At 32.3% G+C, this 15,395-nt stretch overlaps 1 protein-coding gene across 3 annotated transcripts in view; it reads right to left on the bottom strand.

Moving 5' to 3' along the window:
* The window catches only part of TBCK (TBC1 domain containing kinase), a 231,332-nt gene that overhangs the window by 153,649 nt on the left and 62,288 nt on the right, over window positions 1-15,395 (bottom strand). For all 3 annotated transcript variants that reach the window (XM_081303185.1, XM_081303183.1, XM_081303184.1), the window contains exons 11-14: window positions 13,389-13,527; window positions 10,797-10,896; window positions 2,960-3,009; window positions 2,645-2,774 (exon numbers count right to left, since the gene is read on the bottom strand). In XM_081303185.1, the coding sequence (XP_081159311.1) occupies window positions 2,645-2,774; window positions 2,960-3,009; window positions 10,797-10,896; window positions 13,389-13,527 (419 nt within the window). The remainder of the gene's footprint in view (window positions 1-2,644; window positions 2,775-2,959; window positions 3,010-10,796; window positions 10,897-13,388; window positions 13,528-15,395) is intronic.

The following is a 15,395-nucleotide window of genomic DNA, read 5'->3' as shown; positions in this document are numbered from 1 at the left end:
GACACAGTGTCATATGTCTATGATCCCAGTGACTCAGGAGGCTGAGGCAAGAGGATCACAAGTTCAATGCCAACCTAGGCAACTAAGTAAGACCCTGTCTCAAAATAAAAATTAAAAAGGACTGGGGATGTAACTCAGTAGTAAATCACCCTATGGCTCAATTCCCAGTACCAAATAATAATAAAAAGTAGATAAATAAACAAACATAAACACACACACACACACACACACACACACACACATACATACATACATACACACACATACATACATATATCATAATGCCACAGAAATCAAAACATCTTGAAACTGGCACAAACACCAACACATAAACAAATAAAACATAATAGAGAGCCTAGAAGTAAATTCAAGCATTTACACACATATACACAGAGTCTCTGCAATAAATGGAGATGAAAAAATTGGATAATCACAAGCAAAACAATGAAATCAGACCCTTATTTTTCACCATTTATAAAAACCGAATCAAAATGGATTACAGACTTAAATGTAAGACCTAAAACTTAGAAACTATTGGAATAAAACAGGAGAAATACATAGAGACATTGACATGAGCAAGGATTTTTTTGGACAAGACTACAAAAGCACAGAAAACAAAAGCAAAACTTGGTGGGATTATAAAAAATTTAAAAGTTTCTGCACAGCAAAGTAAACAACAGAGTGAAAAGATAGAATACAGAACAACAACAACAACAACAAAACTGGGAAACTATACATCTGACAAGGGTTGGATATCCAGAATGTGTAAGAATTCCAAAATATCAATTGCAAAAATAAATGCATACATATACACAAAATGCATAAATAAATGATTTTTTTAAAAAAATGAAGACCATCACTAATCAATAGCAAAGCAAAACCACAATGAGTTATTATTTCTTCTTCCTTAAGTTAAAAATGGTTACTACTAAAAAAACAATATAATAAGGTCTGTTGAGGATGTGGAGAAAAGGGGAACAATTATACACTTTTGGTGGGAATGTAAATTACTAAAGCCATTCTAGAAAACAATATAAAGTTCCCTCAAAAAATTAAAAATAGACCTATCACATGATCCATTGCTGATCATCCAAAGGTGATCAGGATATCAAAGAGACATCTTCACTTTCTCTCATGTTTATTGTAGCACTATTCACAGTAGTCAAGAAATGGAATCAACCTGTGTTCATCAACTGAAGAATGGACAAAGAAAATTTGGTGTATACACACACAAATGCTAATCAGGCTTAAAAGGATGAAATTGTGTCACTTGTGACAACATGGACATAACAGGAATACAGGTGTTAAGTGAAATAAGCCAACCACAGAAAGACAAATCTCATATGATCTCACCCAGGCGAAATTTAAAAATGCTGATCTCATAGAAATTTAGAGTAGAATAGTGGTTACCAGAAACTGGGGAGTAGAATGGTGAGGGTGAAATGATAACAAGTTACAGTTAGAAAGGAGAAATTAATTCTGGTGTTCCTTTGCATACTACTGTGAATCTAAATAATACTAATGCATTACCCACTTCAAAAAAGCTAGAAGAAAGGATATTGAATGTTTTCATCACAAAAAAATGTTAAATGAGAAGATAGATATGCTTACCTTAATTCAAACACCATACAATGTAGAAATGCCTTAAAATGTCACAATGTACCCCATCAATATGTATATTTTGTCAATTAAATAATAAAAACAACATAAAACAAATGGAAAAAATTTCAACTTATGATCAAGTGCTACCTTTTAGTCTATATAGTTCTTGATATACCAGTGATAATATTGAAGTGTCCTGGAATATATTTCTAAGTATTTCTAATCACTGGGTCCAGTTTCATTTATACAAATAAGCAGTGGAATGGACCCTAATCCTCTCTAAAATTTGTAAAATATAATTAAAAAGGAGCGTATTTGAACTCCCTCTTTATTTTGTGCTCTGGGCAGATTATGAAAGGTCATATAGAGAATTACGGTATCAGCCTCATATGGGTTAAACAAGATAATGTATAAAAAGGGTTTTGTAAAAATCTAGTGATACTAAAAGTGTTCAAAGTCTATATGCCATGAAGCTACTTCTATATGTTGCATATAAAATTTTCCTATTATAAATTACATTTTATGATAGATTTCTAGAAGAAAATTATTAGAACACAGGTTATGGATGTAGTTTGAGTTACTTTAGAAAATATTTCAGTTAATTCACAATTATTTTAAAAGAATCAATTCCAAACTCCATATGCCTTTGTTCACTTTGCAACTTTGATATTCAAAAACAGTCCTATATTAATTTTAGGTTTTTCATTCCTACTAAGGATGAACAATTTGAAAACATTTATGTATTTGTATTATGTGCTTTATCCACTTGTCTCTTTAAATAATGGTGTTTTTCTTTAATTTTTCTTTAAAAAGAAAAAATATCCTTCATCTAACATAATTTTGCATATGTTCTCACATCTTGTTTTTGCTTTTTAATTTTACTTTGTATAAATTAGTATCATTTTTATAATTAAAGAAAATTAATCAGAGAAGATTGGTCACAAAAAATTAGTCTTCTCATGATATCACAACTCACTAAGAATTAACGTATAAAAAATTATTTATGTGCTATTGTTAATACTTTATATTTTGTAATCCTTACCTTTAGCAGCCTGTCAAAGAGGATAATTCTGTTTAGTTGGTACTCAGTGTCCCTCTCCCGGATGATTAAAGGGAGAGTGGCAGCTGCAGACAATTCGTTATTGCTGTTTGAGTGAGGCAAATTAGACTGACTGTAAAAAAAGAACAAAAGCAAAAATATTGACAAAAAGAGTACAAAATTCTAACAAACTAAAACACCATTTTAAATGTTCTATTTAGAAAGGACTTTTCAAGAAAAATGTAGAAAATTCTTACAAATCTAATACAAACAGAAAAGAAAAATAAGTATAAAATGAGACTATATATACACACTTACTCATCTTCAAGTAATGGATAAAATGATTCTCCACTAACATCTTTTAATCTCTGTGAATTAAAAGAAAATATTGATGTATAATCACCTTAGGCAGCAACACTGATGTGTATTTAAAAGAAACAATAATGTAAAAATCATAAACTTGTGACAGTACCAAGAAAAATATAAAACAGAATCTAAAAATTATTTCTTCCAAACATGCAAACATACCATGCCTCTACTGATTAAGACTTAGAAATAAAGAAAACTTTTTGTTCTTTTACCTCTAAATATCACTAATAAATGTTAGACACTTATTATAATATTTTTCCCAACACAATACAAAATTACTAACATTAATGTAAAATTTAAATGAGTACTATTAAATCATTTGAAGAAATATTTTTAAAAGTTCTCTATATATACACAATTTACATACACGCACAAGCACGCAGACACACACACACACACACACACACACACACACACAATTAAAAGCCCATCTTACTTTTACTTAGGCATACCACAAACTAAGTCAAAGTCAAAGTGTTAGTAAAGGATTCAACAGAATTTCTTATATCATACTTTGAGCATATACCATAGTTAACAAATCTACTGACAAAATTTGATTAATGATTTTTCCCTGCAAAATTATTACACTAAACATTGCTACAAATAATAATATTGCTAAGATCATTTTTTAAAAATATATGCAGGCAAGCAGTACTAAAATCTTAGCCTCATCCTAAGCAAGGTGATTATAGTTAATGCAATCTTGCCTGCTACTGTGTTCTTCAACTTCCAATTTGAAGGCAGAATATCTGCTTCTATGGGGATTGACACAAAAGTTCTATGTGCTGTTATTACCAATCTGTTGTTAAGACTCATCATGTACCCAAGTGAGTTATTTCCAGAATTTTAAAAGTCAAAGAAAATCTTTATGCAACTCTGAAAATTTGACAAACACCAGATTTATACCTGGCTCTTCTCTAAAACTTGATAAGGTATGTATTTATCCTTTTATTAAGCTCTATACCTGAGATTCATAGATTCAAATTTTCAATAAAGTAAAAATTTCCAAGTTTTACTATATTATTAAAACACATCTTTTTAAAAGTTGGCTTTGAATATCCTGAATATAACAGATACTATTTTATAAACATATTTTCGGATTGTCTTTTCTAAAACTTAGTACATATAGATTACAAAAGGATGAAAATACACAGGAATATTTAGGGTAAAACACACTATTTGTGTTCCACATTACCTTAAAAATGAACAAATTAACATTTCTTAATAATTATATAGGGAAAATATTTTAAATTTTAAAAGTAGAACTACAAGGAAATGGAAATAATAGAATGGAAGCCTTGAGTTCCTTTAACTTGGCTTCAATTTTATTTAAACTAAAAAAAAAATTAAGAGTATAACAAAATCAAATGATACCATATACTTCAGAGGTAATTTATATTTGCTGCTTTGTATTAATATCTTTCCACTTTATATATATCCTTCTAGAGATCATAAATTCAGTGTATTGAGTTGTGATATTGTAATTTTCTGTTGTTGTTGACATTATAACACCCAAGACGTTATAAGGCCCACCTACTATATAATATTTCTAATATTAGATGGGTGGAAAAGCACTCAAAAGTAAGAAAAATGCAGTGATAACAAACACAAACTGTGTACAGAGAACACCACTGAAATATACTGATAACTGTGGCCTAGAGATTTAGAGCTTAAAGGGATACAGCTTGGGTGCATGCATAAAGATAGCCAGACTATAGAAGCCTCTGCTAAAGCCAGGTAAAGACTGAACTATGTATGTGTTTGTGGCTGGGGGTTGGGAGGGTGGTGCTGGAATTGCTAACCTAGATGCAGACAACAAAGTAGAGTACCATTTTTGTCTTGGCTATGGATGATTGAAAAATAAAAAGGGAAGAACTTGAAAGCAACAACCAAAAGAATGATAAGTTATACTCTACTTATGTATAATGTGTCAAAATACATTCTACTGCTATATATAACTAGAAAAAAAATTAAAAATTAAAAAAAAAACCTTAAAAACCTTTTGGAAGTGATTGCTTTTACCGTAGTAAGAAAAAAAGCCATGTGAACTGAAAACTCTTCTCAGAGCTATCAGTCCCCCAAATTGGAAAACAGGCAAATATATAGCTTACCAGAAGCAGAAGCCACTGTTTGGTAAGAACCTAGTAAGAACAATTACTGCAGACTAAGCACACGTAAAAACAATTACTGCAGACTAAGCACAGGCTAACTTGAGACAGAAAACTTTTAGAGGACCAGACAGGAAGAAATTTATGTTTCTGAGATTTACTACTACTAGTACTCCAGGTTCTCAGGTAGACAGAGAAATCCCCTCATATTTCCTGTATAAAGAGGGGAAACATAACTAATTTGAAATATCCAGAGTGCTATTTTCCTTAACAAAGTCTACCCCCTGTGAAGCCTTTTTGTTGGATCTTAACCAATTTGGGGGGTTTACCAGCCTAAATGACAAGAAAGAAGGATAACTGAACTCTAGGCCCTTCTAGTCTTTGTTGTGGGGGAAGAGAAATATCAAACTCCAGGCCCACTAGCTTTCTGTCTCACCTAAAGAGGTGGGAAAGGGAATCTAAGAAGTACTTGTGAAGAACAGATCATATTCTAGGAATACAAGCTTACTAAACAATGAAGATCTAATCATAGGATTTTGGACACTTTTCTTCCCCTTTGCTTCATCACCATATTAATGGGGCTTCTCTCTGACAGGGTAAGTTTGAACTGAAGAACTGCTAAGAGCCACAGCCAAGTAATATGATGCATGGCATTTCTGGTTGAAAGGTGACGCCAGCAAGCCATTGAGATGATATGATTATGTTAAGATCTGCATTCATATGGATATTAGATTCCTGCTGTCCACCTGGGTCTGCTACTGGACTCCTGGAGAGTTCCCATTGGTTGGGGAAGTGTGGTAGGAGGGAATTCTGGAGGAGGGACTTCCTGTTGGGGTCCAGAGAATGGAGCGTGGGTCGGACGGCGTAGGGGGCATTGGCGGCAGTTTCAAAAATAAAGTCTGTTCCTGCTTGAGTGGCTTGTGATTTTTGTGCCCAGCCAGACTGCGGCAAAGAACTACAAGCCTCAGACTGTATTTTAACAAGAGATTTTTAGGGAAATCTAAAGACAACAGAAGAAAATAACAAAGAACAATAGAAGAAATTTTAGCTTTGACACCACTGCTTTAGGAAACTATTAATAACCTCCTAGCTACATAAACATGAAATCTTAAATTATAGGCCTATTTACCACTTTTATCTAGTACATCATGTCTGGTCTTCAACAAAAAATTACAAGGCACACTAAAAGGCAAGCAAACAAGACAGCCTGAGAAGATAAAGCAAGCTTCAGAACAAACTGAGAAATAGAAGATACTAAAATTATCATACCAGGAATTTAAAACAACTGTTTAATTTGCTAAAGGCTCTAAATAGAAAAAGTGGGAAACATAAAAGAACAAATGGTAATATAGGCAAGAATTGGAAATAATAAAGAAATAAAAGGAAATGCTAGAAAGAAAGGAAGACATCATAAGAGAAATAATCCTTTTGAGAGACATCAGTATACTGGACATGGACAAGGAAGATAAAAGATATGGCAAAAAGAACTTTGAAAACTGAAATGCAAAGAGAAAAATAAATATAATATCCAAAAACCTTGTGACAATTACAAAAAGTATACATATAATAGAAATATAAGAAGAAATAGAAGAAATATTTTACATAATAGTAACTAAGAATTTCCAGAATTAAATAGACATCAAATCAAAGATCCAGGAAACTAAGAGAATAGGCAGAACACATATCGAAGGTCTACACCTAGGCATATCATATTCAAATTGCAGAAAATCAAAGACAAAAAGGAAATCCTGAAAGTAGTCAGGGGATGGGGAGCACCTTACACACAGAGGAATGAGGATAAAAAAATACGTTGAATTTCACTTAAGGAATCATGTAAGCAAAAAAGAGATGGAAGTAGAATATTCAAGTACTACAGGGTGTGTGTGTGTGGGGGGGGGGGGTAACAACCCAGAATTCGTATCCAAGTGAAATTATCCATTAAAAGTGAAAAAGGAATATATTTCTTCATAAAGAAAATTAAGTAAATTTGTTGTCGGTAGCCCTGGTTAAGGAAAATTATAAAAGTCAGAAATCAGAATTCACCTAAAGAAAGGAAGAATTAATGTTTGTTTAAAGAAGGTTATAACTGAACGTTAAAAATATACATCTTTCTTTTTTTAAATTCTTAATTGGTTTAAAAGATAAGAATTTGTTCAAAATAATAATGGCAACAATTTATTTGTTAATAGTCTATGGATAAGTTAAATGAATGATAGCAATGATATAAAGGATGGGAGAAGGATTTACACATACACTGTTATAAAATACCTGCACTCTCTATCTGCAAATGTAGTGAAAGTGAACTTATGTTACTTGTAAATGTATTTTGCAAACTCTAAGGCAAACATTAAAAATGTTTAAGAGAAGTAAAATTGATCAATTAAAATCAGAGAAAATACAAAAAGTATAAGGTAAAGGAATAGCAATAGCACAATAATGGACAATGAACAACAAATAGTTTATAGATGATAGATATAAATCTAACAATCATCACTTTAAATATGAATAGTCCAAATACAACAATTAAAAGATTGAGATTGTCAGTATGGATACAAAAATAACATTACATAATATTACCTAAGAAATTTCAAAATTAAATAGACATCAAAACAAAGATTGAGGAAACTCAGAGAAAAGTAGGATATACACCAAAAGTCTACACTTAGGCATATCATATTAATATGCACACTTTATCTATTTTCTCTGGTTTTAATTGATCATTTTACATGATTGATTTTCTTTCCTTTCTTAGCATATCAATTATATTTCTCGAAAATTTATTAGTGTTTGCTTTGGAGTTTACAATATACATTTACAACTAATATAAGTTCACTCACATCAAACATAACAATAGAGGCAGATTATAAGTAACAAATAGAGAAAGATATACTAAACAATCATCAAAATAGAGCTGCAGGTTGGGTGTGATGGTGCACACCTATAATCCCATCAGCACGGGAGGCTGAGGCAGGATGATTGTGAATTCAAAGCCAACCTCAGCAAAAGCAAGGAACTAAGCTACTCAATGAGACCCTGTCTCTAAATAAAATACAAAATAGGCCTGGAGATGTGGCACAATGGTCAAGTACCCCTGAGTTCAATCCTAGTACCCTCTGACCAAAAAAAAAAAAAAAAAAAAAACCCAAAAACCCAGAACTGCCAATTCCTTGAAAGACATAATTTAGAAAAACTCAAAGAAGGAGAAATGTATAAGTCTGAATACATCAATATGTATTAAAGAAACAGAATCGATAGTTAATAATTTTCCTAAACAGAAGGTATCTAGACCAGATGAGCTCACTAGTGAATACAAATGTTTAAGAAAAAAATTATAATCATCTCTTTGAGTACACAAGCAGAGGAAACACTTCTTTATTCTCTGAGGGCAGAATTATCCTAAAAACAGACAATCACATTACAAAAAAGGAAAACTGCAGGCCAATAGTTCTTGTGAGCACAGAAGCAAAAATTCAATAAAATACTAGCATTTGACTCTAAATAATGTATAAAAATAATTATACACCATAATCCAAGTAAATTTCATTTCAAGCTTACAAGGCTGGTTCAATATGCATAAATCAACTAATATAAACCATCATATCCACAGGTTAAAGAAAAAAAATCTTAAAACTTTGTCAAAACATGCATGAAAGCATTTGACAAAATCCAACATCCATTCTTGATAAAAACTCTCAGCAAACTAAAATTAGAGGGAAATGTCTTCATTCTGATAAATAATATCTAGAGAAACATACAGCTAATACGATGATGAAAAAACTAAATTTTTTTACATCTTCTTTTTCTAAAGGCCAGGCATTTACCATATACAAATTTTACCTTGAAAAGAATCAAAAGCATGGGCTGGGGTTTTAGCTCAGTGGTAGAGTGTTTGCCTTGCATGTGTGAGGCCCTGGGTTTAATCCTCAGCACCACATAAAAATAAATAAAAATAAAGATATTGTGTCCATCTACAACTAAGAAATATTTTTAAAAAAGAATCAAATGCAAAACTTTAACTCCAGTTACTGTATATGTTAAATTGCAGTAATAAAGAACAAAAAGTAAGATGATTGGACAAATGACTAGAGGGGTAGAGACATACATAATAAAGCAAAATGTTAATTATAGACTCTATGTTAGGATATAGCAAAATATTTAATTGTTGGGACATATAATAAATATTTTTAGCTTTTTGGGTCATGTGATCTCTGTTGCAACCACTTAACTCTGTCAATGTAGCACAAAACAGCTCTAAATAATAGGTAAATAATAGGTGTGACTTGATTTGACCAAGACATCATACCAACCCCTAATCTATGTACTAAGTTGTTCACTGCAAAATTTTTTCAACTCTTCTCTAAAAATTTTCATAATAAAAGTTAGAAAAAATAATACATATAAATACATTCTATTTATGATAGTGGCAGTAAGAATGCATCTGATAATGAATATAGACAGTATAAAGAAAATTTATAAGAACTTCAATAAATATCATACCTATGGAATGTTCAAAAAATAGGACTCCATATTTTACAAATATCAATTTCCTACAAATAAACCTATAAATTCAATGTAATTTCAATCGAAATCCTATACATATTTTAATGAAACTCTGTAAGATGATAATAGAAATCAATAGTAGAGCAAGATGTTAAAGAGCTCCTATCCCATTTTAAGATAATAAATTGAGGCTCTTCCAATTGATGGAATTTGTTTAAAATTTCAAGGAATTACTATGAAGAATCTGTATATACACTGTAAAACTGGCTAAGGTTAAACAAACAGGCCTACAAAGCAGAATAGAAACACTCAGACATATATCCATGCGTATTCCAAAAAGGTGGAATTACAGATCAAAACAGGAGAAAATAATCTATTTAACATATGGTAATGAGACAAGGGATTATTTCTTATGAACAAAATAGGTAATTGGACATCTTTGTCACAAGTACTTTAGATATAAATTCCAGGTAGATTAAAGAACTAAATATGATAAAAATTATTTAAATATTTTAGAAACAATACAGAAAAATATTACAAAAAATATTTATAACTTGATACAACTTTAAATAGGTTACAACAAGCACAACATATCAAATAAAATATATTTAATTAGAAATAAAGATGCTGATAAAAATTTCAAATTCTATTCACTAAAAGTCCAATTAAAAGAAAAACGAAAGATTAGAAGATGACACATAGCCAACAAAGACACCACATCTGGATGTAGTTTTTAGAAGCCCTCAAATCAATAAGAAATTATTCAGAAATAGTGATAAATGATATGAACTAGTATATATGAACAGCTAAAAATATGAAGAGGCTGACAAATGCACTAAAAATTAGATTAGGATTAGTATCACTGAAAAATATCATTTGTAACACTAGATTAACAAAAACAAGATTTTTTAAAAAGTGATAACCCTAAGTGGAGAAATGAGAACATTTATCCAAAGATGATGAAAAGATGAACAATCATTTTTGTGAAGAATCACACAATATATAATAAAGCTAAAATTATACAGATTCTATTTTCTAGAAATAGCACTCTGTGGCATATATCTTACAGAAATTCTCACATATTTTATGAAATCTGGGAGGGGTACAAAGCTTCATGTGCATCTTTAAAGGTATTTTAAGAAATACCTGAAGCAAATTTGGCAAAGTATTTTTCTTACGTTTCTTAGCTGGCATAAAGACAATGTAACAGTAGTATCATCTAATAGGGAGCTTCTATCTCGTCCTTGTCCAAAGCTTTCACCATCTTCAAAGAGAAAACTAAAAGAGATTTAAAAAAAATATAATTAGCATATAAAACCCAATTTATTGTTTTTTCTAGAAAATAAAATTTTTCAAAGTAATAATCCCTTCATCAAGAAATAAATTTTAGAAGGTATAACTGGTAGTTGAGACTTCTCCAAACAAGTCCTATTTTTAGGTATCTCTTGAGTTGATATGAACACAGTATTTATATATAAAGCATTGCACCGTTGGATGCAGTGGCAATTGCCAGTAATTCCAGCTACTTAGGAGGCTGAGGCAGGATGATCACAAGGTTGAAGGCAGTCTTGGCAATTTAGCAAACAAAATAAAATAAAAAGAGCTGAGGAAGTAGTACATTGGTAAATTGTCTCTGGATTCAATCCCTATTACTACCCCCCCCCCACACACACACACAAAATAAATGCATTTTAGGAATACAAGGTTATCATTTACAACTGTTCATGTAGTTTCAATGCTAAACTTACTATCCTGACACTATACAAATATGTTTCTGAAGTTTATATAGGTGAAAAATGATAAAGGGAAAAAGAAAAAACACATTCTCAATTCTCAGGGGAAAGAATATTGACTAACAATTGATTGTTTAAAATTTCAATGAGGGGATGTGGCTCAAGCAGTAGCATGCTTGCCTGGCATGCGTGCGGCCCAGGTTCAATCCTCAGCACCACATACAAACAAAGATGTTATGTCTGCTGAAAACTAAAAAAAAAATTAATATTAAAATTTCAATGAATTCTATATGCCAGACATGGTGGCTCATGATTATAATTCCATGGACTTAGGAGGCTGAGATAAGAGGATCGCCAGTTTGAGGACAGTCTCAGCAACTAGCAAGGCCCTGTCTCAAAAAAAAAAAAAAAAAAAAAAGAGCAGGGGATGTGGCTCAGTGGTTAAAAATTCTTGGATTAGATCCCTGACATAAAAAAATAAATAAATAAGAATCTATATATCTTTCAAATCATTTCTTCCTAGTATTTCCATCATCTTCATTCCTGTTTTTTACTTAATTCAATGGATGAGTGGTATAATTGAAGTAAATACATCTAAAAATCAGTTTTAAAGGGAAAAAAAGTGGAAACCTAGTGGTCTATCCAAATAATTTATCAAAATAAAAAAGCCAAGAAAAAAAAAGGGAAGAGCAGATGGTTTCAAAACTTATCTGCAATAAGCAAACCTGTTCTATAATCTAAAATTAAAATTTTAAACCATGGATAGAAGCTCAAAAAACTTATGTTCTCTCTGGGTTCATGCCTGTAATCCCTCTGACTAGAGAGGCTCAGGTTGGAGGATCATAAGTTCAAGACCAACCTCAACAACTTAGGGAGACCCTGTCTCAAAATAAAAAAAGGCTGGGGGTAGAGCATCCATGGTCCAATCCCCAGTATCAAAAGAAAAGAAATTCATGTTCATATTTTCCTGAATAAATAGGAATAGTAATGTACAGTAATGACAATTTTGGCCCTTAGGGATACTTATTTAACTTCCGATCTAATTAATAATCCAGTGTGTTTCAGATTTTTCTAAACTGTAAGCACAGTAAGTGAAGCCACAGAGCTTAACCTTATAAGTGTATTTGGAAAAAGGACACAGTTTTCTATAATAGTATATACTAGTCCAGTTTGTTAACTACTTTGACTATTACTGTTCTGACATACACTTTTCATTAATATCAATTATTGCACAATGTTCCACAACACTAACTTAAAACTAAAGTTCTTAATAAATGGTCTTAAAAAGAAAAAATTTAACAAAAAAACAACAATCAAAGAATTTGAATTTTCTCAGGTAGAGTTTAGAGGAAATTCTGTTTTGGAAATATTATTCTGATGCTATTCAAATGGATCATAAAGCAAACTATTTATCAAAAATAATCTTTAAGCTGGGCATGGTGGTGCACGCCTGTAACCCAAGCATCTTGGGGCAGGAGGATCATGAGTTCAAAGCCAGCCTCAGCAAAAGCAAGTTGCCAAGCAACTCAGTGAGATCTGTCTCTAAATAAAATACATAATAGGGCCAGGGATGTAGCTTTGTGGTTGAGTACTCCTGAGTTCAATCCCTGGTATCCTCCTCCAAATAATAATAATAATAATAATATTTAAACACAGTAAAAATATTGACAAAAACTTTGCAATTAGAAACTCTGATCAGCTGGGCACAGTGAGATGCATGCCGTTAATCCCAGTGCCTCCGCGGAGGCTGAGAAGGAGGATCTTGAGTTCAAAGCCAGCCTCTGCAAATAGGAGGAGCTATGCAACTCAGTGAGATGCGTCTCAAAATAAAACACACACACACACACACACACACACACACACACACACACACAAACTCTGATCAATCAAAAAAGGGGTTGACTTCCAATTTTATGCATAATCATTTAGTTGGAATGTTTACAAAAGGAAAAAAAATTAGCCAAACTATTTTGGGGGTTATTACCAGATTTTGTTTGTTTGTTTTTTCCATTTCCAAGAGAAGTTTTCTTTCCTTACTTGGGAAGTGTGCAGATAGGTGGTTTGGATCGAATGATTTCCTTATTAATAAGCTCTTTCTCCAAGTCACCTCCAGCCAAACACCAAAGGTAATAAACTTCTTCAATAGATCTCTCTGCCAGGTAATCAGTGTTTATATCTATTAATGGTGAATAAAAACAAATCAGCAAGTACAATTTGTTTTGTTAAATGTCAACATAGCTTCTATTTAGAAACAGTAAAAAAAAAAAAAAACAAAACTGAAGAACAGATGTCTGGTTACTAGTTTTACATGCATGCTAGGAGCTGGGAAGTTGCCATTCCACCTAACAATTAAAAACCTAAACATAATAAAGAAAATCAATGATTTCTTTCAGATATACAAAAGAGGTAAGGACACAGGACAAATGACAAACCCCAATACTACAGAGATAATTAGGAGAATATCAAGAGTCACAATTCACTGAAGCAGAGATTCATGAGTGGTAAACACCCTAGGAACCAGTGCTAGGGCAGGAAGATCTGAACTGTAACTAATGAATTGCTGGGTACTCAGTGTTGTAAAAGTCTGAAAGTTAAAATCTTCAGAGGAACCCATTCATAGAAGGACCCCATATTTCTGTGAGTTCTACCTATAGGAGTTTCATTAGTTTCTCAGTAAATATTGGATACAAATGCTCTTATGCTACTGGCAGGGGGAGGAGAACATGAAACCATTTTGAAACATGTCAGAGCACTCATAAATAAGGCCTGTGCTCAGAAGAAGCTTAGCTAGAGCCTAATTGACTTGGGATTTGGGAAATACCCAACTCCAGCAAGCTCTAGTGTTGTGTGTGATAGCATGGCCAGGAAGAGGCAAAGTGTTGTATGGTTCTATGATGGAGTCTATGCCTCTGGACTTTGATTACCATGAGTGCTTCCTGCCTTCAGATAGAAAATGATGGCTAGAATGGGGTGGAGTTGGGTATTCCTTCTCCCACAGAGGGGTATGCCAGATTGGCAAACTCAAATTCAGTTTTTATAATAATTTGAATGCTCTTAGTGAAAATAATATCTTACTAAAAGTGGTTTATGCTAAATAAATCTCAGGACCTAAACTTTATCTTTTTGTTTTTGGGTACTGGAGATTGATCTCAGGGGCACTAAACCACTGAGCCACCTCCCCTGCCCTATTTTGGATATTATTTAGAGACAGTTTCATTGAGTTGCTTAGCGCCTTGAGTTTGGTGAGGCTGGCTTCTGAACTCACAATCCTCCTGCCTCAGCCTACTGGGCCACAGGTGTGCGCCACTGCACCCAGCTAAAGTTTGTCAAAACCTAAACACATTTTCTGCACTCAAAACGGAAGGTGAACTGCTGTTGTAGTATATTTCTTGTCAAGAAATTTTTCCTAGGAGAAACTATCATACCAAGGAGACTATGAATCCCATTAGACACCTTTAGTTCATAAGCCTACTTCTTAGATCAAGAGAAACTAGAAAAAATGAAAATCTGGAATATTTATCCTTTATATTAGAGGAATAGAATTGGAAATTTTACCCTCTATATCAAGAAAGTAGTAAAAGCAAATAAAAGCATTTGATACATAAACTAACAAAAGCTGTCTCATCTCATGTTTCAAGGCACTAGATGTTTCTAAGGAGTCTTTCTTGATGTCCCAGACAGAATTAGTTTCTCCTTCTACTATTTCTGTTGTTCTATGTTCATATTTACCTTTGTTTATAATAGTGATATATAACTAAATGCCTGCTTGCCTTCACATTTGACATGTTCAGTGTGTGGTAAATAGTAGGAACTCAATAAATATTGAATGAATGTTTAATAAATATATTCTGCCATGACTTGTGTCATGATAATTTCTCAGAATAAAAGTAATTTACTGTTGTCACTAAAACACATATTCTGTGAGTTGTAGTCATTACACAAGAATGAAAACCTATAATCCTAGCTATTCAAGAGGCTGAGGCAGGAGGATTTCAAGTACCTGACAAGCTTAGGTAACTTATCTAAACCCTGTCTCAAAATGAA

Source organism: Spermophilus citellus, assembly GCF_964194105.1.
Source record: "Spermophilus citellus genome assembly, chromosome: 8".
NCBI lineage: Eukaryota > Metazoa > Chordata > Mammalia > Rodentia > Sciuridae > Spermophilus > Spermophilus citellus.
This window is presented reverse-complemented; position numbering and strand designations above follow the sequence as displayed.